The following is a 27898-nucleotide window of genomic DNA, read 5'->3' as shown; positions in this document are numbered from 1 at the left end:
CAGTAAAAACTTTTTAGCTTTTGCATTGTTGACATCAGATCTTGGGGCACTTAATACTAGAGAATCATAATTTTAATTGGCATACGGTTCACTACTCAATGGTGAATGCAGAAAGTTGGAACAATGAGATAGGTACTTGAACAGGGCATTCAAAATACTGTAAGGAACTTTTTAAATTATTGTAAATTGTTTCACCCTATATGCACCACTTGGTGTCTTTCAAAATCAGGTTACAGTATCATTATGTGTGACAAAAAGATTTGTTGTGGCCTGAATGTAAAGGTACGTAAAAAGGTCAGTCAGCTTTTCAGGTAACTGATAATACATCTTGTATGTCAAAGTGTAAAGGTAACAACGTAGAAATTGGAAGAAGCTAAACGAAAATGGCATCTGAGTGGGGAGAGTTCTGGCTGCCACTGACAAAATGAAAATGCTATCATGTTGCAGTTAGAAATAGAAAGCCCTCAAGGAAATGAAATGGTGATATAGTCTGGTCTGCTGTGTGTAGGTCTGCTTATGTGACAGTTTAGAGTCTATGCTAGGTGGCAAAGCCTTTACACATCTTTAAGTACAGTATTCAGGAATTTTGAAACTGGGTGTTTAATTGATTATGGCATATCTTGCAGTTGAATTCTGTCCATAGAGAGTCATGATGGGCTCCTATTATTACCACAGCAGCCTCATACACTCTTAGTAACCACAGTGAAATCAAAAGCATTGTGCAAACAGTTCCTCCAGCTATAATGTACCTGTAAGATCTCAAATGCTCATTTGAGCTTGAATTGTTGTTGTTGTTATTATTATTATTATTATTTACATAGGCATTATCTCAGAATTTGGTCATTTCATTAGCTCTATTCACTACTCTTCTTCACTCTGTTGAAGCAACCATCTGTTTTAGACATTTTACTCAGTTTCTCAAGTTTGACATCAGGTCAGACTTGTGACATGTTTTGAGAAAATAAGAGCATGCAGAACAAGGATTTTAAAGTGAACGTCTACAATGTAAGTCTGTACCGTCAGAATGGAATTAACAGTGCACTTCCCATGGAAACAAAATCTTGACAATGATATTTTAAAGAATTCTGCATTTCATTAGCTGTTACTATTTTCATCCTAATGTTAATGAATTCATAAAATGTCAGGATGGTGATTAAATCCTAAAGGGAGACACGAATGCAGTTGTAAGTGAAGGTAGAGAACAGAAAACAACTGTGATCTTAAAAAGCAAAATGGGGGGGGGGGGGCGAGATATGTAAAATTCTGGATGACCATTATTTAATCATTGTGAATACACCTTATGAGAAACCCTTCTTGAGAAAAGTGTGTACATGGAAGGTTCCAAGTGATCAAATAGACATCTTAATGACTATATTATTGTAAAACAGACTCTCTGGGGACAAAGTAAGGGCTGCAGCAGTTATCAAATTGCTGTAACCTAGTATTTGAAATTGCAGTAGACAATTATGGAATTAAAGGAAAAGCACCTGAAATGTTAGAAACAAGTCAAAGGAACATCAAATTCTGTAGCGAGAGCATGTGGCGAAAGAAATGATTCCATTTAAAGAAGTTACTTGTGTGAAGACCAATTAAATGATCTTACAAGAGATATTATAAATCCAGTAGTAAAACTACTTCACGTGAAAAAAACCATATCAGAAGCAGCCATGGATAAAGAGAGATACTTGAATTATTAAAGTGCACAGCAACAATACAGTTCGTTCAGAAATGAAAGTATAAATGAAATTATCCGGAAATGAAGAATAGCTAAAGAGGAATGGATGGAAGGGAGATGTTGAGAGGAGGATAAAAAAAAAAAATAAACAACTAAAACTCCATCCGAACATTGATTAGTTCGCAGGTAATGGGACAGTGGAAGCTGAAAATAGGTGAGGATATGAAACAATACCTGTAGAAACATCGTTATCCAGGAGAAATTTGGACTCACATTTGGGAGGACAACAGTTGAAACCTGCATCCGGCCATCCTGATTTAGGTTTTCCATGATTTCACTAAGTCAGGCAAATGACAGGATGGTTCCTTTGAAAGGGCATGGCTGACTTCCTTCTCCATCCTTCCCCAACCCAATGGGACAGATGACCCTGCTGTTTGATCCCCTCCCCTGAATCTACCAACCAACCAGGAGAAACTAGGCCAGTTGGAAATGAGAGCAAGTTGCAAGAAGATTATAAGGGAGATGAAATACTCTGCATGAATTCATCAAGAACAAATGCCAGTGTATTGATTGATAAATACCCAGAGGAGCTCAGGCCAAAGGCAGAGAAAGAACTGTTCAACCTCATGAATAAAATTAATCTAACTAGGGAAGTTCTATCTGATACAATAATTCCACTTTCAAAGCAAGCAAGAGCAAGCTGATGTGAAAATTACCACAGCTAGTCCAATATCACATTCAAGACAATTCCAAGAGTACTTTATCAAATATAGGAAATGAAAATTAAAAGTATATTAGAAAAGGATCAGTTTGGTTTCTGGAAAAGCAGGTGTACTGAAGCAGCTAACTTAGGACTGTGGTTGCTAATAGAGTGGATTTAGGGGGGAAAAAATTGTAAAATGAATTTGTAGATTGGGAAAATGTGTTTCATAGTGTTAAAGGGAATGAAATGTTTCCCATTCTTAAGCAGTTTGGTATAAACTACAGTTCTAGAAAGGTGGTTCCTTTCTATATGTGAAGGAAACTGGAATTGTAAGCACCAGCGGAATTGGACAAGAGACCAAAATCAGGAAAGATGTAAGACAAGATTGCTCATTATCACCACTGATTTTTAATTTGCAACTATAAGGGGATGTGGGGGATGTAAAGGACCATCTCAATGTGGGTGAAAAAATCTGAACAGTAAAGTTTGGTGATGACATGCCAATAGTTGCCAAACGTGGACAAGAACTGAGTTGGGTAGGTCATTAAATGGAGTATATTCTCATTGCTGGCCATAAAATGTACGAGAACAAAAAGAAAACTTAAGTATTGATGTGTGAAGTAGGCAGACATGTTTGGAAACTAAACTTTAAATATGGATTCCTGAAGAGGAGGACAAATTTTGCCCTGTCTAAAGTAAAATAAATAAAGAAGGAAAAGACAAGAAAGACATAGTAGCAAAAATTGCCCAAGACAAAAGGGCTTTCTGCTAAAAGAAACAGCCAGTAATGTCCGAAATTATAAACTTACAGACTAAGAAAAAGAAAAAAGCTGTATTTAGCACAACTCTGTATGGGTGTGAAACAAGGGCAGTGCAGAGAACAGAAAAGAGATTATTAGAAACGCTTGAAATGTGGTGTTACAGTGCAGGTGGATTGATGAAGTAAGGAGTGAAATAGTCCTGAAAATAGTCAACAAGAAAAAAATGTTTACTGAAGAACATTGAATTAGAGAGAATGGTTGGGCACATATTAAGATTTGAGTTGTTACTGAAACACTTACACTGAAATGAAGGGGACAGCTTGCAAGTGACAATATGTTGAGGTCAAAACATTCTTATGGATAACGATGACAAACAAGCCATTTTTGTCAAACTGGGAGTTGACAGTGCCGATGGTGGGAAGGTAACAGGAAAGTGATCAAAGACTAAAATATAATTAAATACTGAGCAGGATGTGTTTTATTGTTGGTGTTGTTTAGGTGTGTGTGTGTGTGTGTGTGTGTGCGCTAGTTAATAAATTTATACTGTCACATTTCCAAATCACTTGTGGTGTATCTGTTAATAAGATTGTAAATTACTTTCAGTTGGCTGGAGTGTGAATCAAAATGTCCAGGGGTTTGGTGAACAACCTACAGTAAAATCACAGATTTTGAACCTTATTCGTTCTGTGAGGCTTGTAATGAGAGGTAAATATAAGTGGTTTTTTTCCAGTAATATTTTGGATATAATCATAATTAAAATTGTTTTTTATAATACAAGGGTGATTCAAAAAATGAAGTAACAAGTCCTCTGAGAGTCATTATGTTTGACTAAGCATTTACTCCACTGCTATATTTATCTATTGGACCTGGTATAAAATAAATCAGGATCTAGGTCTAGGATCCACTTAACAGCAGCCTCTTGAATTTTGGCATTGGTACTTTCTGTGGAAACGGGCCTAGTGCTTCTTTAACAGTCCAGATACATAGGAATCACTTGGTGTAAGATATGGGCTGTGTGGATGGTGTTCAGTATGGCTTGTGAGAAATGTTGATCTAAATCACACATAACTGAGGCTCTATGCAGTCAGGCAACAGCACTAATATTTTGGAAAGCAATACCTGTTTACTCTGAATGCTGTATGCAAACATTCTGGTACTGAACAATAATAGGTAGCTTTCAGTCACTCCATGTGTGTCCCAAAGCACTGTGGCCACAATTTTCTTTGCTGAAACTTGTTTTGATCTTAATGGGGGATGGAGATCTCTCCGTGTCATTGATGTGTTTTTCCAGGTGTCACACAATGTACCCACATTTTGTCCCATTTGACAATACAGTGCAAGAATGGAACACCTTCCGCATGAAAATGCAATAAGTGATAAAAAGACAACACTATTGTATTGGTGTATTGTCATCCGAGAGTTGCTGCAGTACCTATAAAGACCGCATCTGGTAGTACAGTATTTTGTGCACAACATCCAATACACTGCCAGTGAAGAGATTCAGTTCATGTGCAATCTGTGCCTCATGGCTGTGATGATCAGCTTGAATCAACCCTTTAAAAATGGTCTGCGTTGTCACCCAAGGTGGATATGCTGATCATTGTGTATCTTGCATGTCTGTTCTGCATTTATCAGATTTCTTTCACCAAAACCTCACCTGGTTTCATTTCATTTCATTGCACTTGCCCAGAACACTTCCTCTAGTTGGTGATGAATTGCAACTCCGAACTTTTCTTTAAACTCAAATGACGGCCAGAAAGTACTACCATATTAATCAATCTACTGTGTTCTTCTCTGTAATGACAGCAGCTGGATACAGTGTATCACAGGGTTAGTCCTTAGTCTATTATTGTGTTTTAGTATAGACAGATGCTGTAAAACATAAGAGCTGATATGATGAAAGCATTCTGAAAAAACATTTTGAGAGAGAGATGATCATAACCTAAAAAAAATTATCCACTTATGTCATCATTGAATAGAAAGATCTGTAATAACACCTGCTTTCAGTGTAATAAATAACTCATTAGGTTTTGCCTCTCAGTATTAACATGAGAAATTAAAAAACAACCAAGAGTATCAAATGTGAGGCGTGTTAAGTTCCTAGTGCAATATGGAATTATCTTTTGGGGAAACTCTCACTGTAGCAGTTGCACTTTAAGTATACTAAAAGATGCTGTTCATGTGTTATAAAACAGACAGCATTAGTGTATTCATGGTATTGAGTAGAGAAAAACTTCTTAAAAACTCTTCTGTATGTTGAAAGATGGATATACAGTAATTTACCAAATGAAATTCAAGAATTAGAAATATCAAGAAATTTCTATGTGAATTAAGAAAATCTATTTGAAAAAGCTTGTACAATTAAAAAAAATCATCAAATGACTCAGGCTACAAATAAAAATTCTCTTACGTATTTATGCTTGATAATTTGTGCTTAATGTCTTTTAATTTCTGAAAGTGTGTATTTATGAACCTTCAGCATTATGCAGGAAGAATCTCTTATAATGCACTGTAGATTAGTTTGTACATGTGACTCAGTATTGCCAGTTGTGGCTCTTTGCAAATGTACTTGTTGTATAGTACTGAAAACATTACTTTCATTGACACTGTTTTCCCTTCATTTCACTTACTGTCAAGAAAGGCAGCCAGCTCACAGATTTTATCACTTACTTTTATATTTAACTGAGATAAGAAACAACGAGTCCATCAAATGTTTTACTTATAAATTTTACAAGGAAGACATATGCAATAATACAAAGTATACAAAAGACCTTACATTACATAACTTTAACTAACTGTATGATGACAATGCAAAATTGTTTCAACAATTATGTTTAAAAAATGTCTGGTATGATGAAAATGATAGTAGACTATTCCATGCAGTATCTGTAACAGATAGACAAAATAACAAGAATAGATATGGACAACTGAATTACATACTTTCATTAAAACTGTTATTTGTAATTATGTCAAAGTTGTGGCAAGAAAGATCCTTTATTTGCAGAGACTAGTTTTGGACATGATTTCCATTATCAAAATATTGCCTTCGTTAGAAACGAACATTTTTTAATCCTAACTGTCCAGACAATTTTGCATTATCATACAGTTAGTTAAAGAAAGTAATGTAACATAAAGTTCTTTTGTATACTTCGTATTACAGCATAGGTCTCCTTTTGAAATTTATTTCTTACTATTTATGTCTCTTCAGTTAAATATAAAAATAAATGATGAAATGTGTAAGCTGTATGCCTTTCATGACAGTAAGTGAAATGAAGGAGAAACAGTGTCGATGAAAGTAATGTTCTCAGTATTACAGGTTGACAGAAATGATCGCTCAGACGATAAGGAGCAAACATGATTATATGGATATACGGTTGGAAATGCATTCCAAGGGAGATACATCCACATGAAGATGTAGATAAAAGATCTTTTTGACGGTGTAGATTGAAGTTGTTGTAAGTACACAGGAGTACACATCAGGGAAGTGGGAATGTTCTGTCTGTACTAAAGTTTTAGCTCCAAACTCAGGAGGGCAATGAGGTGGAGAACAGTTGTGTTGTAGCCACATTACCCTCCATACCACCAAAGGCAGAAAAGACGGTGTCACCTGCAGGAAGTGCATATAAGTCTCGCCTGTGAGGTGGTTGCCAGTAATCCTCAACCACACTATGAGGCTACACCATTATTGATAGTTTGCTGCCACCATCCCATGGGGATCCTCTATAGCTCCAAGGTAGGTGTTGTGAAGGTTGATGATACCACACCTCAAAAAGGTAGCCTAATTTGTGAACAGGATGAATGACAGAAATCACAGCACTGCGGTGATGTGTACAATGGGCCAGTGACAAAACTGTTACTGTGGGGCCCCGTAGGTAATAAGGTCTCCGTGCATTGCAAGTGATACAGATTGTGGCAGTTGCGGAGAATGCTGGTGGACCACCTGCCTGGTGCTGATAGGAGGATCACTCTCAAGGTTTCTTTAACTTCACCTTTGTGTGAGTAGAATTCCTTTGGAACACGTTTTCAGCCATATGCCCATATAACGTTTTTTGCTCTTTATCCACTCTGGCATCATTTCCTATTCTCGTTCATCAAAATCATACCATTTAGTTAACATTTTTTTGAAGCTGAGAAGAAATTGGCAGAAATTGAAATGGGTAGGAAAAATGAAAGATGAGTGAATATCAGGAGGGATTGGGAGAGAGAGGGGGGGGGGGGGTGGAGATATGCTTTGAGATAACGGGAGTGTGATCTTGTGTAGTCGTAATTCACCTCCCCACTAGTGGCCTCAAACTCTTTGACTGGTTTGAGGAACCAATCACTGCAGCATTTTTGTTTCCCTTCCCCATGCTGCAATCGCCCCCCTCTCTCCCGCCATTTGACTGTAGTGTTTCAGGAGGGAAACAAATATTTTAGATGGTGGTAGACTAGATTAATACTAATAAAACATTCCTTGTATGTCCAATTTTTATTGATTAGGGAGATACAGCTGTAAAACACAACCCAAACAAATACAGTAGGTGTTAAGCAAAAGCAAATGATTAAGATCAAAGTTGATTTCCATAAATTTCACCTCTGACTTATGAGCACTTTCATATGAGCACTTTCATATGAGCACTTTCATATGAGCACTTTCATATGAGCACTTTCATATGAGCACTTTCATATCAGCACTTTCATATCAGCACTTTCATATCAGCACTTTCATATCAGCACTTTCATATCAGCACTTTCATATCAGCACTTTCATATCAGCACTTTCATATCAGCACTTTCATATCAGCACTTTCATATCAGCACTTTCATATCAGCACTTTCATATCAGCACTTTCATATCAGCACTTTCAGATTCTCGTCTACTCCCCAGGGGGCACGCCACTCTTCAGCGGGTTCGTGCTTGGCTACTATGGGTCCCGGCCTTTGCAGCATGTTTTCCCTTCCATGCTGCATGTCTATCCTGTTGCTGTTCTTTTTCCCCTCCTTGAACATGCTTGGGCTGTTTTTGGAAATGTAATCTGCATTTTCAGTAGTCAATATTAGAACACTCTCCACTGTTTTTATTCCTTTTTCCTTTCTTCGTTCAACTTCTCTCATCCTTCCTCCGCTTCGACGTTTGAGGTTCCTCTTTTCTTCTTCCTCCCTGTATGCTCCTGAAGGCCGACCCACGCGTATTGATGCATAACAGGTGAAAAATGAAATGTCGTGTGATGAGGGCCTCCCGTCGGGTAGACCGCTCGTCTGGTGCAAGTCTTTCGATTAGATGCCACTTTGGCGACTTGCGCATCGATGAGGATGAAATGATGATGATTAGGACAAAACACAACACCCAGTCCCTGGGCGGAGAAAATTTTTGACCCAGCCGGGAATCGAACCCGGGCCCTTAGGATTGACAGTCTGTCGCACTGACCACTCGGCTACCGGGGCCGGACATGCATAACAGGTGACAGAGTAACACGTAATTCCCAGCCCCGGGTCAACAGGTAGGGTTTGCATGTTCCCCCTTGTACAGGCCAGGCACAGGGATGGGTGATTGCCTAAGCTGTGACCTTCCCAAATTGCCAATTGGTTCCCCTGTCAGGAGTTCGTGAGGTGTGATCTGAAGTGTGAACAATCACCTAAGGCGGGTGCACCCCCCCCCCCCCCCTGTAGGGTGTCCCCAGTTGGGGGAGCATGTCATTGGAGATGCTGGCAGTCATGGTGGATTTTCTCACAATGAGCCAATCGCCTTCACTGTGAAAGGCTACAATATGTAAATGGAATGAGACTAACAATTCAAAGACCCTCCCAGGTGCACCACGGTTCCTCGTGGTTTCACGTACTGAAGACAGTCAGTGTTTTGCTACGGTAAATCAGTTGATTATTCGGAAAGGTGTTGATACAATTGCTGGCTGTGTAAAATCCTGCTCTCGTTTGCGCAATGGCACTCTGTTTTTGGAGAATACTTCTGATTCTCAAGCACAACAACTGTTCGTGTCGAGGCCCATCAAATGCTCAAACCCGTGGTGTTATTTACACTAGGCTGCTCAATGGTCAGACTGAGGCAGAAATCCAAATGTACCTCTCTGATCAGGGTGTCTTTGCAGTCCATTGGGTGATGAAAAATGAAAAATGCCTCATTAGTGCCCACACACGCTCTCTTTCTCACTTTTGATAGAATTGTTCTTCAGTCAAAGATCAAAGCAGGTTATGAAGTTACCACAGTCAGACCGTATATTCCGAACCTTATGTACGGCTATCACTGTCATCATTACAACCACACTCAAGAATCCTGTCGACACCCAGCCAAATGTGTAACCTGTGATAGAGATGCACACGAGGGTGACTGTCCGCCTCCTCCTCCCCGCTGCATCAATTGCAATGGTGACCATGGCGCCTCCACCCTCTATTGTCCTGTGTTTCTCAATGAGTGGGCTGTTTAGGAGATCCGGTTGGAAGAGAAAGTGTGCCTTATGTGGTCACTAACAAGTTGTTGGCTAGTCGGAAACCCTGCTTTCTACCATCTGGCACCTACCGTACTGTTCTTGCTGCATCTCACTCCACGCAGACATGCGACCTCAGATTTAACAACTTGGTTGTGAAATTGCCCAGCATCATACTTGCATCATCATCTCCTCCTCCAGCTGCGCAACATGCCACCAAACTTTTGCCTCACAGGGCGAAGTCACCAGCCAGACAACTGGCAGACCGGAAAGGACAGAAAGAATACTCGTGTGAAGACTTCTTACATCCCTCTAGCCAACCAACGTCCAAGTCATCCTCTGCCAATCGGAAAGGCTCCAAGAAGTCAAACAAACAGTCTTCTCCTTCGCCAACGTGAAGGTGCCCTTCGATGGTGTCGCCATGTTCGCCCTCAGCCAGCCACCCTCTGTGTCACTGGTGCACACCACCAACCATTTTTCTGTCCTTCACTCCACAGGCTGACAGAAGGAGAATGCCGATGCTTCTGTAGATCTCGTGGAGCAGGATCCTCCTGCCTCTGTGCCCTGTAGTAGCGAGTCCTAGAAGGTTAGCACTCGGCAGCCAGAGAGGGGAGCTGTTGAGGTGACACCCCTTCATTTTTTGCTCATCATGACTCCTCCAATGGACCATTCGCAGTTCTCGGTCCAACAAATAGGGTTTACGGCTGCTCTTAGAATTGCAGCGTCTGCTTGTACTCTGCCTTCTGGAAACAAAATTGTGTCCTCACGAATGCTTCAAGCTCTTGCATTTCTTCCCAGTCCATTTTGACCTTCCCCCTGAGGACGGCATTCCATCTCGTGGGGGAGTTATGCTGTTCATACAGGATGACATTAATAGTCAACCCATCTCCCTGACTTCCCGCCTTCAAGCTATTGCAGTTTGCCTTTTCCTTCCTCTCTTGACCTTTTCCCTTTGTACCGTTTTCATTTCTGTCATTCAGTGTCACCAGGGCAGATATCCACCAGTTTATTCAGCAGCTACGTCACCCCTTTCTGCTGCTCAGTGACTTTAATGCGCAGCATCCTCTTTGCGGTTCTCCTAGAACATGGCCGAGTGGTGCCCTCTTGGCTGACCTTCTCAATCAACTTAACCTCTTCTGCCTTAACACAGGAGCACCCACGTTCCTTTAAGACTCCACACACACTTATTCCCATTTGGACCTCTGCTTCTGCACTGCCCAGCTTGTCCATCGTCTAGAGTGGTCCATTCTCTCTGACATGTGCTTGAGCGACCATTTCCCATGTGGTACCCATTTGCCGACTCCTACCCCACCTACATGCATGCCCAAATGGCAGCTTACTAAGCCCGAATGGAGGCTTTATTCCTCCCTGGCAACCTTCGACAAATTTTTCCCCAGTTGTGATGACCAGGTAGAATATCTTACAAACATTTTCCTTACTGCTGCATGCAGAACGTTCCATTCTTTGCACTTCCTCTTTACCTCACCAAGCCCTGGTCCCTTGGTGGACTGAGGCTTGCTGTGACACAATTTGCTTGCAGAGATGTGCTCTCCGCATTTTTAACGGTCATCCTATGATGGCAAACTGCATTCAATATAAACAGTTGCATGCACAGTGTCGTCACGTTCTTTAGGATAGCAAAAAGCTAGCTGGTTCTTTTAACTGTTCCACACCCTCTTCTGTCGTGTAGGCCAACCACCGACGGCTCTCTGGAACCAAGAATCATTTCCCAATTGTCACCCTGACAGTAGCACGTGATGTCATCACGGACCCTATTGCTATCTCCAACACCCTGGACTGCAATGTTGCAGAGATTTCAAGGTCCTGCCGCTATCACCCTGCCTTCCTCCATCGGAAATGAATGTAGGAGGCTCAGGTGATACCATTCTCTCCTCAGAATCGTGAGTGCTACAATGCCGCCTTTACTATGAGGGAGCTAGATCATGCTCTCACTTCATCCCTATCCTCCGCCCCAGGGCCAAACGACGTTCCCATTCGGATGTTGCAGAACCTTTCTGTAGTGGGAAAGCACTTTCTGCTTCATATGTACAACCACATCTGGGCAGAGGGCACATTTCCCAGACACTGTCGTGAAGCCACTGTCATACCCATACCTAAGCCCAGTAAGGACAGACACCTTCCTTCTACTTCCCACCTCATTTCTCTCACCAGCTGTGTTTGCAAGGTGATGGAACGTATGATTCATGCCTGTCTGGTATGGTAGCTCGAGTCTCGCAATTTAGTAACCACTGCACAGTGTGGATTTTTGAGCATGCTGTTTTGCAGTTGACCATCTTGTCACTTTGTCCACCCATGTCATGAACAGTTTTCTGTGGAAATCCCAGACTGAGGCAGTGTTTCCTGATTTGGATAAAGCTTACGACACCTGCTGGAGGACTGGTAGCCTCTGTACTCTCTATATGTGGGGTTTCCATGGCCACCTGCCGCGTTCCCTTTAGGAATTTCGAAAAGACAGTTTTCAAGGTACATGTAGGTTCTGCCTTGTTGGACACCGTTATTGAGGAAAATGGTCTTACTCAGTGTTCTGTCCTGAGTGTAATCCTCTTTTCTATCGCCATTAACCCTGTAATGGCCTGTCTCCTGCCGGGCATTTCTAGATCCTTTTCATTGACGATTTTGCAATCTATTGCAGTTCTCCATGGACCTGTCTCATTGAGTGGCAGCTTCAGCTATGTCTCGATCATCTTTACTCATAGAGCATTGACAGTGGTTTTCGTTTTTCCACTGACAAAACCATTCATATGAATTTCTGGCAGTGCAGTTAGTTTCTTCCACTGTCTTTACATCTTGGGCCTCTTGCTTTTCCATTCATGCAGTTCCTGGAGCTCATACTTGATAGGAAACTTTCTTGGTCCTCTCACATGTCTTACTGGGCAGTCTGCTGTATGTGGTCCCTCAATGTCCTATGTATCCTCAGTGGTACTTCCTGGGGATCAGACTGAACCACCCTCCTCCATTTGTGCTGGTCCCTTGTCCATTCGAAACTAGACTACAGGTGTTTTGTTTATGCATCTGCACGTCTGTCCATCTTACACCTTCTCAATACTAACCACTATCGTGGCATCCGTTTGGCCACTGGTCCCTTCGGCAGTAGCCCCGTAGAGAGTCTGTATGAAGAAGATGCTGAACTACAGCTATCCTACCGCCGTGACTTTCTCCTCAGCAGATATGTATGCAGTTTGTCTGACATGCGTGGGCGCCCATCCTATGCCTCCTTCTTCGATGAATCCTTTTGTTGCCAGTATGGGGCATGTCCCTCTTCTGTTACCTCCTGTAGTTCGCTTGTGGCTTTGCTCCGGCAGCTTAACTTCATGCTATCTGCAAATTCACCACCTTGGCTTTGTGCGGTAGCCCACGTTCACCTTGGCCTTCATTCACTTCCTAAGGACACTACTCCAGTCTTGGTCTATAGCCTTCAGTTTCACAACTTATGCATGGAACTTCGTGATAGTACCTTTGTGTACACTGATGGCTCTCGGACATGACCGTGGTGTCATGTGTGCCTGTTTTCATTGGCAATGACGGTTTTCGGTGTTGGCTTCTGGAACATTGCTCAGTATTTACAGCAGAGCTCCTCACGCTGTATCAGGCTGTGCAGTACATCCGGCAACACAGGTCTTTATATAGCATCATCTGCTCTGACACTCTGTGTCCTTCAAAGCCTCTGTATGATGTACACCATTCATCCCTAAGTGCAACAGATCAAGGAAAGCTTTTACTTGCTCATTCTTGATGGGCCACTGTGATGTTTATGTGGGTTCCTGGTTATGTCGGTCAGAGTGGAAAAGAGGCCGCTGATATTGCTGTGAAAGCTGCAGTCCTCGTACCTCAGCCTGCTAGTTCTTACATTCCCTCTGATGATCTGTGTTTTGCTGTCTGTCAGCAGAGGGTGTCACTTTGGCATCAGCATTGGTCCTCCCTTCATGGGAACAAGCTCCAGGGTTTTAAGCCTCTCCCAGTGGCTTGGACTACCTTCTCTGTGCCCTCTTTTCGTGAGGAGATCATTCTAGGTAGGTTGTGTATCGGGCACTGTCTCTTTGGCAATCACCATTTAAGTGGTGCTCCCCCACCACTATCTACTCATTGAGCTCAACCATTGTTTGCCCACCATTTCCTAACAAAATGCCCTTTACGTTCTTGTTCACATATGTCATCTGTGTTATTGGCCGTTTTAGTGAATGAAGCGTGGGCTGTCGACCGCATTTTACGTTTTATCCTAGCAATGTTGCGAAGGCCATTTAATTTTGAGTTCAAGATCTCCACTTCTCTCTGGTGTATTTTATAGACCTTTCTCCATGTCCCTGTTTTTAGCTACCTTCTCTTCCATCGATTGGGATTAATATGTAGTCGTTTTTAACTCCTCTCTCTCTCTCTCTCTCTCTCTCTCTCTCTCTCTCTCTCTCTCTCTCTTTTTTTTTTTTTTTTTTTTTTTTTTTTTTTTTTTTTTTTTTTTTTTTTTTTAAGTGTTCTACAGGTCTGACATGGGCGCAAATGACCCTAGTTGTTTCTGCACCCTAAAACAGAGATTTTTGTGTAGCCGTTCTGAAGATTATCTTGGCATTCTTTTATGAGGACAGCACTATTCATAATCTGAACACTCTTGTCTCTCTTGTTTGTTGGATTCCCCTTTCAACCATCCCCACTGGCTAAAAGCTAATGGGGTAAGTTTAGGGGAGCTTGGTGAACAAGAAATGTGTACATTTGTGCCAGTCCATCTTCTGGTGAATATTAGGTTTTGATGGTGTCACCTAACAACTCGAATGTGCTGGGGCCTTGTCATGCTGGAAGAACATAATTATCCTTGTAGCCAAAGAAACCTCTTCCATTAACGCTGGAACAATCCAGTAGAATTAGCTGATGAATAACAATCACACTTGATAAATTCAGTTACGTAAATTCAAGCATAGCTGCACAACTTTAACTTTAAACAAAAATGACAATTGATAAATGAAACCATAGTACTTGGAGTACCAATACACAATATGGAAACTTACCTCTGTAACCAGTACAAACTAGATTTTATACAGAATGTTTTATTCAAATTAGTTTATACTACCATCACCTTTACTATTCTTCCTGAAACAGCTTGTAGATCTCTTCAGCTGATATTGATCTCAGTCTTACTTTTTTACATTAACACTTTTGGATTGGTCTCTGTGCTATTACTCTGCCACATATTCAGCATATTAAAGTTTGGTTTGACTCCCTTCTTTCATCCACAATTAGTGATTTTGGTGACTTATGGAGGGAGTTGCCTGTTCAAGTAATGTGTGCTTGGATTTAAAGTTTTCAGTAGTTCGAATCAATTTTAACCACATTTGTCTGTAAGTATTTAATGTAAGGGTGCTCAGGAGCTGGTAGTTCAGTGACCCAAAACCATTCATAAGCATAATCACATTCATTTTTCCAAATCTGACAATAGTTTGGGAGGAACATCTTTTATAGAACCCTGTCTGTGATGTAGAACAGGTACCTTCACTTTCTTACTATATGGATAGTTACTTTGCCCAAAAAGTAAAGGACTAGCCATTTTGAAATTGTGGAGCCCTAAGGTACCCAAGAGAGACTGGTACTTGCACTGTTCATGCTGAGGCTCTACTTCCTTGTGCAAGCCAAGGAGAGTACGCAGATTATTTATTTATTTATTTATTTATTTATATCTTCCAAGGATCATCTCACAATGATGTAAGAGTTGTTATGGTTGTACAGTAAGAGTAAATAGCTCAAAATATAGATATCTATGGAATACTTTAATATGCTCTATAAGGATAGGACAGTGGTCGGCCATGACCTTGACGAAGGAACCATAATGGCATTTGCATGAAGTGATCTTGGAAAACCATGGGAAACCCGGATGAGGATGGCTGGACAGAACGAACGCCATCCTTTGAATATGTAAGTGTCTTTAACAGCTGCACTATATGATTCACTCGGTCTGTTATACGATGTTGTTAGATTTACACACAACTATATTCCGATCATTAGTAATATAATAACATAGCTTTGCTCTTCACTGCTGCACACAGTAAGGACACCCATTCAGGTATGCTCCGTGTTTCCTCCCCGTCATCGCCTCTGTCCATCGAGTTGGGAAAGGGGGGGGAGGGGGTGTTCAGCAAACATTAGTCATTACTACCTGATACATGACATTCTTGCAAAAGCAATAAACTGTGCTCATGTATTGAAATGTGACAAGTTCTGTAGTTAACCCCTTTGTTTATTACTCCTTACTCTGAGTCCTTCAAGTAACCTTTAATTGTGTAGTATGCAGTGGTTGTGAAGAATGTTTTAGCCGCCATTCTGAAAAGACATATTTCAATAATCTTTCATTTCCTTGGGCAATGTATTTTAAAATTTTATGCCCTGATAAAAAATACTGTATAATGCGTTTTTTTTTGTTTATATATAAAAAATTGTAATTCCATACTGGCTCTAATTCCACAATTATGTGTTAGTGGGATAGTTAGCAGCTTTGTGATCCCAGATATGCACCACATGTTGGTGGGTGTACTCACTTGGTGCAGTAAGGATGCCCAGCTTTCTGAAACAGTGCTTTACAACATGCCTGTCTACTACTTCTAGTTATTATTCTTATGGGCCTTTATGAAGTTTAAATATTGTATCCATGTTTTGCACTTTCAGTACCTAGAAAGACTTCCACAGCTAAGAATTGAGGGTACATAAGACTAGTATGTCACCTCAAGACATGTCATTTACAAAATGATGATAAAATTCTAACAACATAACATGCTGACGTCCTTTTATCCAGTATCTTTTATGGCACTGGGAGTCCTAACAGTGACCATTGATCCAGGTGGACACTGCTGTGGGTGGTGAAGTTTCTGGTTTGTGCAGGTACCTCTCTTGGATTTAAACTATATGATATCAGTGGATGCCCATCTGCTGGTGCAGCTGGAGACTGTTCATCCAGATCTGGCATCACAAGACGAGAGAATTTCACATAGGACATACTCCTCTCAGAAACTAGTAGACCAGTGAACTAGCCCTACTCAAATGAAAATAAAATTGCACATTAGCCTGTTCAGTAGACTGATTGCCCGCCGAATATGAAATACAAGCTGGGAAATCCTCACAATAATTCAGATTTCCTAAAGAGGTTAATGGTTGGCACATTAATAAATATGGACAATACACCTACCCTATATAAACAACATATGATCGAACAGCAATTCAGTTTTATCCCATTTCATTTTTGCTACCCCAAACTCCCAGTACCTAGCTGTATCACAATGGAACTGCCATGGATAGCATCCTCTTCTGGCGGAATTCAAGAAACTAGTATCCATCCCAATGTGCATTCATTGATTTATACTTTTTATAGGAATCACAACTAATTGCTTAACATCTGTCGACAGTTCGACAATGCTGTGTGTCCAGTAAAAACCTCACAAATATAGAATGGTCCACCACTCAATCTACAGTGAAAAGGTACTGCTGGCATGTGATCTCAAAGCATATTATTAGAGTACACTTAATTACAGTAAGAACAATGTATATCGTCCACTTGATAGAAATACACATTACAAGGATTTTGGATTGGTGGGCAGTGCAAATATGGACAACAGAGCCAAAGTATTTGTAAAACTCCTTTATTACCTAGATGTGTGCCTGATGAACAATGAACAGCATCTCACCTTGTAGTGTTGCACGTGATACATTCAGTCTGTAGTTGCTGCCTGGAACCAATGGACAGAGGCACACTCATGATGATCTGAGATAAATATCCCATCGTCTTGTTGATTCCACATTTCCAATTTACCAGTGTTTTTTCACAGTGGTCCTTGAAAATTGCAGACTTGCACGCACACACCTCTGCTGCGCAAGTCGTGCTAAACAAAATGTATCGAGTGCAAGACTCTGTGAATATCATTCTTCAAGCTGCAAAAATGACAATGCCTGTATAGTCTGGATCCACTAAATCCAAGTTGGTTTCCTGGTGGTTGCAATAAATATCTGACACAGCTAAAGATTGGTGATGAATCTACAGTAGTAGATGATGGCCCTCAACTATCGGCTTAATCCTATTTAAAGTAACGAGGATGAGATCATGGTGCTCTGCCAAACAGTAGTAAAAAATCTTTTGGCAGCACCATTTTGGTTCACTCACTGGACGTATTCAGACAGTTCAACTTCAGGACAACTTGAGGGACCCAGTCAATATTTACGAAAATTGAAATATCTCATACTGATACCCATAAACTCGCTGAACCCCCTAATGACACATTACACATGAATGACGACATAAGTAGGACATTCAGCAGTACATATACAGTCTTCTTGCGCACAAATTATCTTGAAGTACACAACACCAATTCCAGTGATTGAGAACTTAACAGTCCTTTAGCACTATGTGGAGACACACCACAGGGCCAGGTCCATTACATTACCAGATGCTCCAACACGTTACTAACAAAGGGAAATCAGATGTGCTTATGTTATTCAGAAAGATGTGGCAAGAAGTATTTTTTCATACCTACTGGAAGGAAAGAATAATTATAACAAGTTTGAAACATACTGGTAGTAAGAACTCTGAGTAAGGATAGTTATTGACTAGCTGACGTAATGGTAACTCTGTGCAGATTACTGGAGCACATGGTTAATAATACATTCCTGACGCCTGGAAAGAATTCCGGAAATCACTGACCTTAACCTGACTAATGGTTTAATAATGAATAGGAAAATAGGAACGCGGGAAAGCTACTACAAACAGCTTAGTGAACGCATTATTGTGGCCAAGATAGATACGAAGCCCACACCTACTACAGTAGTAAAAGTTTATATGCCAACTAGCTCTGCAGATGACGAAGAAATTGAAGAAATGTATGATGAAATAAAAGAAATTATTCAGATAGTGAAGGGAGACGAAAATTTAATAGTCATGGGTGACTGGAATTCGAGTGTAGGAAAAGGGAGAGAAGGAAACGTAGTAGGTGAATATGGATTGGGGCTAAGAAATGAAAGAGGAAGCCGCCTGGTAGAATTTTGCACAGAGCACAACTTAATCATAGCTAACACTTGGTTCAAGAATCATAAAAGAAGGTTGTATACATGGAAGAAGCCTGGAGATACTGACAGATTTCAGATAGATTATATAATGGTAAGACAGAGATTTAGCAGCCAGGTTTTAAATTGTAAGACATTTCCAGGGGCAGATGTGGACTCGGACCACAATCTATTGGTTATGACCTGTAGATTAAAACTGAAGAAACTGCAAAAAGGTGGGAATTTAAGGAGATAGGACCTGGATAAACTGAAAGAACCAGAGGTTGTACAGAGTTTCAGGGAGAGCATAAGGGAACAATTGACAGGAATGGGGGAAAGAAATACAGTAGAAGAAGAATGGGTAGCTTTGTGGGATGAAGTAGTGAAGGCAGCAGAGGATCAAGTAGGTAAAAAGACGGGGGCTAGTAGAAACCCTTGGGTAACAGAAGAAATATTGAATTTAATTGATGAAAGGAGAAAATATAAAAATGCAGCAAATGAAGCAGGCAAAAAGGAATACAAACGTCTCAAAAATGAGATCGACAGGAAGTGCAAAATGACTAAGCAGGGATGGCTAGCGGACAAATGTAAGGATATAGAGGCTTATCTCACTAGGGGTAAGGTAGATACTGCCTACAGGAAAATTAAAGAGACCTTTGGAGATAAGAGAACCACTTCTATGAACATCAAGAGCTCAGATGGAAACCCAGTTCTAAGCAAAGAAGGGAAAGCAGAAAGGTGGAAGGAGTATATAGAGGGTCTATACAAGGGTGATGTACTTGAGGACAATATTATGGAAATGGAAGAGGATGTAGATGAAGATGAAATGGGAGATACGATACTGCGTGAAGAGTTTGACAGAGCACTGAAGGACCTGAGTCGAAACAAGGTCCCCGGAGTAGACAACATTCCATTGGAACTACTGACGGCCTTGGGAGAGCCAGTCCTGACAAAACTCTACGATCTGGTGAGCAAGATGTATGAAACAGGCGAAATACCCCCAGACTTCAACAAGAAGATAATAATTCCAATCCCAAAGAAAGCAGGTGTTGACAGATGTGAGAATTACCAAGCAATCAGTTTAATAAGCCACAGCTGCAAAATACTAACACGAATTCTTTACAGACGAATGGAAGAACTAGTAGAAGCCGACCTCGGGGAAGATCAGTTTGGATTCCGTAGAAATACTGGAACATGTGAGGCAATACTAACCTTACGACTTATCTTAGAAGAAAGATTAAGGAAAGGCAAGCCTACGTTTCTAGCATTTGTAAACTTAGAGAAAGCTTTTGACAATGTTGACTGGAATACTCTCTTTCAAATTCTAAAGGTGGCAGGGCTAAAATACAGGGAGTGAAAGGCTATTTACAATTTGTACAGAAACCAGATGGCAGTTATAAGAGTCGAGGGACATGAAAGGGAAGCAGTGGTTGGGAAGGGAGTAAGACAGGGTTGTAGCCTCTCCCCGATGTTATTCAATCTGTATATTGAGCAAGCAGTAAAGGAAACAAAAGAAAAAATCGGAGTAGGTATTAAAATCCATGGAGAAGAAATAAAAACTTTGAGGTTCGCCGATGACATTGTAATTCTGTCAGACACAGCAAAGGACTTGGAAGAGCAGTTGAACGGAATTGATGGTGTCTTGAAGGGAGGATATAAGGTGAACATCAACAAAAGCAAAACGAGGATAATGGAATGTAGTCGAATTAAGTCGGGTGATGTTGAGGGTATTAGATTAGGAAATGAGACACTTAAAGTAGTCAAGGAGGTTTGCTATTTGGAGAGTAAAATAACTGATGATGGTCGAAGTAGAGAGGATATAAAATGTAGACTGGCAATGGCAAGGAAATCGTTTCTGAAGAAGAGAAATTTGTTAACATCGAGTATAGATTTAAGTGTCAGGAAGTCATTTCTGAAAGTATTTGTATGGAGTGTAGCCATGTATGGAAGTGAAACATGGACGGTAAATAGTTTAGACAAGAAGAGAATAGAAGCTTTCGAAATGTGGTGCTACAGAAGAATGCTGAAGATTAGATGGGTAGATCACATAACTAATGAGGAGGTACTGAATAGGATTGGGGAGAAGAGGAGTTTGTGGCACAACTTGACCAGAAGAAGGGATCGGTTGGTAGGACATGTTCCGAGGCATCAAGGGATCACCAATTTAGTATTAGAGGGCAGCGTGGAGGGTAAAAATCGTAGGGGGAGACCAAGAGATGAATACACTAAGCAGATTCAGAAGGATGTAGGTTGCAGTAGGTACTGGGAGATGAAGAAGCTTGCACAGGATAGAGTAGCATGGAGAGCTGCATCAAGCCAGTCTCAGGACTGAAGACGACAACAACAACAACAACAACAACAACAACAACAACCTGACTAAATTATGGTATATACTAGTTCTGGCACATAATAGCAGAGTCTGGCCCTCTGTGAGAGCTGAGAGCTTTCTTTACAAGCCTCATAGACAACTTTCAGATGAAGGTAGGTATTTTTCCTTGAAAATAAGCCATCAGCATCTTCTAGTTACTTACAGGATTGAAAAAAGTTGAATGCCAGATCATCCTCTTCCAAAACACTTATGTCCATGTGTTAAGTTTTTTTTAAAGGGTCTCACATAAATTTTGTTTTGCTGATTTTAGCTAACATGGGGAGAGTCTGACATGTGGGTTCACAATTTGGGTCAAGTTTTGCAAGGATATTCTATATTGAAAATAGAGAGACACATGTTTTGGCTTTTTGCTAGACATTCCCTAATTTTGAACAAATAGGGATGAAATTTGATGACAGAAAACCGTATATTTAATGCTATACATAGAAAGAACTTCTAAAAAGCAGACATGTTTCATTACTATAATTTGGTGTCCAAAGTTAATAATGTTAAAGTTATTAACTTTTTGAGTTTTCATGCTATAACTTTGGTGCACATCATTCTGTGTATGTAGCAGAGTAAGGTCAGTGGTTGTGCGCTCGAGGCAGTATATTCCCAAACTGCTACCCTGTACTCAATTTTTGGCTGTGGCTTTTTTTCCATTCGATATTTTTTTGGTGTACCTGATAATATTCTGATAACCTGAATACTTTTCTTTGCCTTTTGTTTTTAAATAAAACATCAGGAGATCTGATTACTAATTAGATAAGTTTGTTGTTACATTACATCCTGGATTTTCCATTGTTGAAGTTTATATAATGTATTGACAGACCCTCCTGTTATAAGGAGCTCTTTTACCCTCTCATCCACAATCTTATCCTAACATTAAGTTCCTTCATGATGTAGATCCTGCCCAGTTGTTTTGCTGGACATCAAGCATGGCATTAAGGGTTTACATACCTCCTCTTCATTCTGCTCAATCCTTTAAGAATATATATCCTTTGCGCAGATCAACACAGATAGCTCCATAGATTGTGTTAAGTTGGGCCTTCAGATGCACATAAGTTTTTTAACCTCATTCTGTGTTGAAGGATTTTAGCATTTATACAGTGAAATTGACAGCTGCGTTCCAAGCCCTCACTTACATCAAAACTCACTCCGTCTATGAAATTCATGTATGCAGTGACCCTCAGTGCTCCTATATAGTTATTGTCTTCCTTTGTATTCAGAATGATGGCAGCATTCTTGGAAATGCTGCAGAGATGAGCTTAGTTAAGCAGCTGTTGAAACTGAAACACACACTACACACACTCTCAACCCCTAGAACTGATTTTGTGATTAATTTACAATCATCCTATGTTTCTGCTAGTATGGGGAAAGTGTGTTGGGTGTGTTTTCTGCCGTAAGTTTCTTTCACAGGGGAGCCTTTTGATGCACCTTTCTAATACTGGCATCATTGACACCACCTTTCTGTTAAACTTCTGGGCGTTGTTTTTTAGGGTGCGAAAACAACTGAGGTCATATCTTTAGAACACCTGTAAGAAAAAAAGTTAAAAATGACTATACGTTAAGCCCAATCGACAGAAGGAAGGAGAGCTAAAATAAGGACTTCCTCTTGGAGAAAAGTCTACAAAATACACTGTAGAGACAAAAGGTTCCAAAAAAGATTAAATGTTCTTTGCTGTATCACTACAACAGATAAAAAGTAAAATGCATTGGACAGCCCATGTCCTGTTCGCTAAAATGGCCGATAACTCAGTCGGCAAACATACACTGGAACATAAGTGGTTAAAAAAAAGGAAATTGGGTCAGGAAATGGTGAAGTGTCAGAAGTTGATGACAATGAGCACAAAGTGGAGGTGGATCACCAAGTAACAAAAAGGCAGTGTCCAATATGAAACCTAGTTAAAATTATGTCCTTGCAACATGAGGGCCGAGAGGTGGTCAGCCGAGCTGTTACGAGAGGTTTAATTCCCCGGAGCTTCTTCCCACGAAAAGAAGACCAGTTGTGACACCAAAGTGATACCATCTGTCAACATATGGCAACATGGAGACCAACCAAAGGTATGGAAGAGCTAGCAGGCTGAGGTAGGACTACTGCAGCCTTAACAGCAGTGTCAGCAGACTCATTTCCAATCAGACTGACGTGACCAGGAACACACATGAACATCACAGTGGCTCCCTCAGCAGTGAGCAAGTGGGAGCTTTGTTGGACCTGTTGCACTACGGGATGGACTGTGTACAGCATACAGAGGCTCTGAAGGGCACTGAGAGAATTGGAGCATATGGCAGTTGAATAGCATGTCACCATACGTGCTGGGAGGCCTGGTAAAGGGCAAAGAGCTCTGCTGTACAAATAGTGGTGTTCTGGAAGCCATTACTGAAAATGGTAGGTGCCAATGACAATGGCACACAAGACACCATGGTTGGTCTTGAAGTCATAATTGTACATGAAGTACACCAAGTAGCATGAAGCCAAGGCAATGTGGGGTTCACACCAACTGGGAACAAGGCAGCCAGCACTGAAGTTCAGCTGGCAGTTGCGGGACTAATAACCTTGTCTTTAAGTCTCATTAATCCACATTCATTTATTCTTGAGTTGCCTATCTTAAATGTTGTAAAGGTAGAACAGTTTGTGTTTTATTTGGATACCTGGATATAAAGACTTCTTTGCTGCACGTTGTCATTTATCATTAAATTTTGTGTAATCCATACATATAACAAAAGCGTGTGTGTGTGTGTGTGTGTGTGTGTGTGTGTGTGTGTGTGTGTGTTTTCTCCGCAGCTCCTCCTAAACCAGTGGACCAATTCCAACCAAACTTGGTGTGAATGTCTTCTATTGTCAGCAATAATCGCTCTGGGGGCAACCACCTATCTACCATAATTCAGTCTGAGATATGATCTCATAAACAATGAGATGCATGAAAAATTGCTGCATTGTGCATCATGTAAAAAATTTATCTCTGATTTGCTACTAGCTTTGTTCACCAACACATTTTGCAGCCAGTATTCACATGTGCCCCTTTTAATGTTACTTCATCCACCTGTCCTAATACCTTTTGGGTATGACCAGTTTCTGCTACTCGTCTTCTACCCTAAAGTGGGCGAAGTGAAGAAGGCGTAGCTGAATTAATTGTACTTAGCTTTTTGATGTTGAAGTTTTGACAATAGTCTCCCAAGCTGCCACGTCTTCTTTTTGTGCAAGCTTGTGAAAATAAGTTCTGGTAGTAGTTTAAGTTGACGTTTGCCTTTAAATAATCTTGGCCCTGATTTCGTTTTCTACCACAAGGTTTAATTCAAGATGCTGATATACTTTCACAACTGATTTAAATATTCACATATATTAGTGATGACAACAGTTTACAGAGTGACCCTCAGCATACATCCGCTTCCCAGCATCCATGCCAACCAAATGGAAATGGTATACTTAATTTGATTTGGCCGTGTTTTCAAGTGGCTGGTTTGCAGTTTTTTTTTTTCTACAAACATTAAATCTGTTGTATGTTCCGTATCAGGATTTGCAAATAATAAAAGTAATTTTGGTGTGAATAGTTCTGAGTCAGCTAGGCTGAATTCAAAATTATGATGCAATTTTCATATTTCAAATTTGTCTATTTTGTATTTGGGATAACTGACAAAAGCTACGAAGCATTTCAGTGTCTTTTGGTGAGTGTACTTACAAAATTATATCATTGTATGACACACAGTTCAGGAGATTTGACATGTTAAACACTGAATTGCGTGAAAAAAAATTGCATCATGCATGAAGGTTTAATACATTTACTTTTTAGTACTGAGACACTCCCACAGTCAAGTCAACTTAAAGGAAATCCTGACACCTGGCAGCACTTTTGATAGCTTTCAGTTGTGAAGTGCAAAATAAATGTAGATGAAGACAATGGCCGTCTTTAGAGCTATGAAGAGGCGTTACCATAAAGACATTAGAAAATCACATTGTAGACCTGCGAAACAGCTGTGCCCAGTGTACAGAAACTATTTCATATTTTCAAAAGTGTTTTCGCAAATACATGGAAATGAAAATGTTTCTCTGTTACATCACAAACACAGTTTATTTTGTTTTTGTTTCTAATAGAAAATTGGCAAAATGAATACCTAACATTACCGGCTTTGTTAGCTAGTACAGGGCTATTACAAATGATTGAAGCGATTTCATAAATTCACTGTAGCTCCATTCATTGACATATGGTCATGACACACTACAGATACATAGAAAAACTCATAAACTTTTGTTCGGCTGAAGCCGCACTTCAGGTTTCTGCCGCCAGAGCGCTCAAGAGCGCAGTGAGACAAAATGGCGACAGGAGCTGAGAAAGCGTATGTCTTGCTTGAAATGCACTCACATCAGTCAGTCATAACAGTGCAACGACACTTCAGGACGAAGTTCAACAAAGATCCACCAACTGCTAACTCCATTCGGCGATGGTATGCGCAGTTTAAAGCTTCTGGATGCCTCTGTAAGGGTAAATCAACGGGTCGGCCTGCAGTGAGCGAAGAAACGGTTGAACGCGTGCGGGGAAGTTTCACACGTAGCCCGCGGAAGTCGACGAATAAAGCAAGCAGGGAGCTAAACGTACCACAGCCGACGGTTTGGAAAATCTTACGGAAAAGGCTAAAGCAGAAGCCTTACCGTTTACAATTGCTACAAGCCCTGACACCCGATGACAAAGTCAAATGCTTTGAATTTTCGGCGCAGTTGCAACAGCTCATGGAAGAGGATGCGTTCAGTGCGAAACTTGTTTTCAGTGATGAAGCAACATTTTTTCTTAATGGTGAAGTGAACAGACACAATGTGCGAATCTGGGCAGTAGAGAATCCTCACGCATTCGTGCAGCAAATTCGCAATTCACCAAAAGTTAACATGTTTTGTGCAATCTCACGGTTTAAAGATTACAGCCCCTTTTTCGTCTGCGAAAAAAACGTTACAGGACACGTGTATCTGGACATGCTGGAAAATTGGCTCATGCCACAACTGGGGACCGACAGCGCCGACTTCATCTTTCAACAGGATGGTGCTCCACCGCACTTCCATCATGATGTTCGGCATTTCTTAAACAGGAGATTGGAAAACCTATGGATCGGTCGTGGTGGAGATCATGATCAGCAATTCATGTCATGGCCTCCACGCTCTCCCGACTTATCCCCATGCGATTTCTTTCTGTGGGGTTATGTGAAAGATTCAGTGTTTAAACCACCTCTACCAAGAAACGTGCCAGAACTGCAAGCTCGCATCAACGATGCTTTCGAACTCATTGATGGGGACATGCTGCGCCGAGTGTGGGAGGAACTTGATTATCGGCTTGATGTCTGCCGAATCACTAAAGGGGCACATATCGAACATTTGTGAATGCCTAAAAAACTTTTTGAGTTTTTGTATGTGTGTGCAAAGCATTGTGAAAATATCTCAAATAATAAAGTTATTGTAGAGCTGTGAAATCGCTTCAATCATTTGTAATAACCCTGTATATTATAATTACAGACATGGATTTTTTGTAATTGTAGGTACCAATTTTTATGTTTGGATGTAAAATTCAGTGTGGAATCTGTTGAACTTGTGTGATTTTGGAACCTCCCTTAAAGATGTTTTTGATTAGCTAATTTGAAGCAATTTTTAATTATGTGTATTGTTTATTTCAGTTCCTTTAATTTTCCTCAACATCATAACAATAGTAATAAAGCTGCTTCTTGGATGACATTTGATGGAAATGTAATGACGTGAAACATCTGAACTGACTTGTGTGCAAAAGAACAGTGCTTTTGGGAAATGGCATGGATTGCAGTTTGTGTGTATGTTGAAGCTAATGATCCATATAAGATGGACTGTTGTTTCTGTACAGCTGTTGTTTTGGTATAGCTTATTGAAAATTTCCCTTTTATGAATAAAGATATTTTTATACTTAAAATATTCTTAAGCTTGCCTTCCTACATCAAGTAACACATAAGAAAGAGATTAAGTGATTAAAGTTGTGTAGCTACCCTTTAATGTGTACTGGGACAGGTAAGATTCCATGCTATATCTCAGTTGCTAATTTTTTTCAGTTTTGTGTGTAATTTGTATAGCAGTGAAACAGTGTGAACTCACAGCAGGTGAAAAGAAATACATTTTACATGGAGGAGAAGACAAACTATTTATTAACAGCAAAAATGTAGACTATGATGATCATGAAAGAAATTTTAACAGAAATCCAGGATGAATGTAACATTATTAGTAGAGCTGCTGAGTCGCAGATAGGCACAACAAAAAGACTGTCAGAAATGGAGATAGAATGAAAACACACACACACACACACACACACACACACACTGCAGTCTCTGGCTGCTGAGGCCACACCAGCCTCAGCAGCCAGAGACTGTGTGTGTGTGTGTGTGTGTGTGTGTGTGTGTGTGTGTGTGTGTGTGTGTGTGTGCGCGCGCGCATGGGGGGGGGGGGGGGTTACCTCTGACGAAGGCCTTGTTTGAGCTCATTTTCTGACAGTCTTTCTGTTGTGCCTATCTGTGACTCAGCATCTCCACAATAAGGTGAGTAGCAACTATCCTTTCCATGAAAGAAAGTTCGATACTTGATAATCCAAACTTAGTGGGTCTCTGACAAATCGACCGCCATTTAAACTAAAAAATGCAATTTCAATTCAATTTCTTGGATATTTATTGCTTTTAGTTCAGTCAGTACACAGTTGCACCAAATTCCCTGTAAGTGTGTAAGAACTAGGCGCTAAACTGATGATTGGAGGTACTACAAACCATTGTTGCCAAGATGTACTATTTGTGACAAAAGTTGATTTAAATCAACTTCAAATGAACTAGTGACTTGCCCATAACTTCACGAACTCAGCACTAAGTCAACTATTAACTGCTAAGTACTGCACCAACTGTATTTGAAAGTAAGTTCCATAGCCTGACTTAAAAATAAGTATATCATTTAGGAAACAT

The 27898-nt window shown here is 40.5% G+C and overlaps 1 protein-coding gene across 2 annotated transcripts in view; it reads left to right on the top strand.

Annotated features, from left to right (window-relative positions):
• Positions 1 to 26871, top strand: part of LOC126198981 (immediate early response 3-interacting protein 1) — a 34976-nt gene extending 8105 nt beyond the window's left edge. For both annotated transcript variants that reach the window (XM_049935647.1, XM_049935646.1), the window contains 2 exons: positions 3743 to 3844; positions 26606 to 26871. In XM_049935647.1, coding sequence (XP_049791604.1) covers positions 3743 to 3844; positions 26606 to 26661 — 158 coding nt within the window. In that variant the 3' untranslated portion in view covers positions 26662 to 26871. The remainder of the gene's footprint in view (positions 1 to 3742; positions 3845 to 26605) is intronic.
• The last annotated feature ends 1027 nt before the right edge of the window (positions 26872 to 27898 follow it).

This window comes from Schistocerca nitens, chromosome 8 (genome assembly GCF_023898315.1).
Source record: "Schistocerca nitens isolate TAMUIC-IGC-003100 chromosome 8, iqSchNite1.1, whole genome shotgun sequence".
NCBI classification, from domain to species: Eukaryota; Metazoa; Arthropoda; class Insecta; order Orthoptera; family Acrididae; genus Schistocerca; species Schistocerca nitens.
This window is presented reverse-complemented; position numbering and strand designations above follow the sequence as displayed.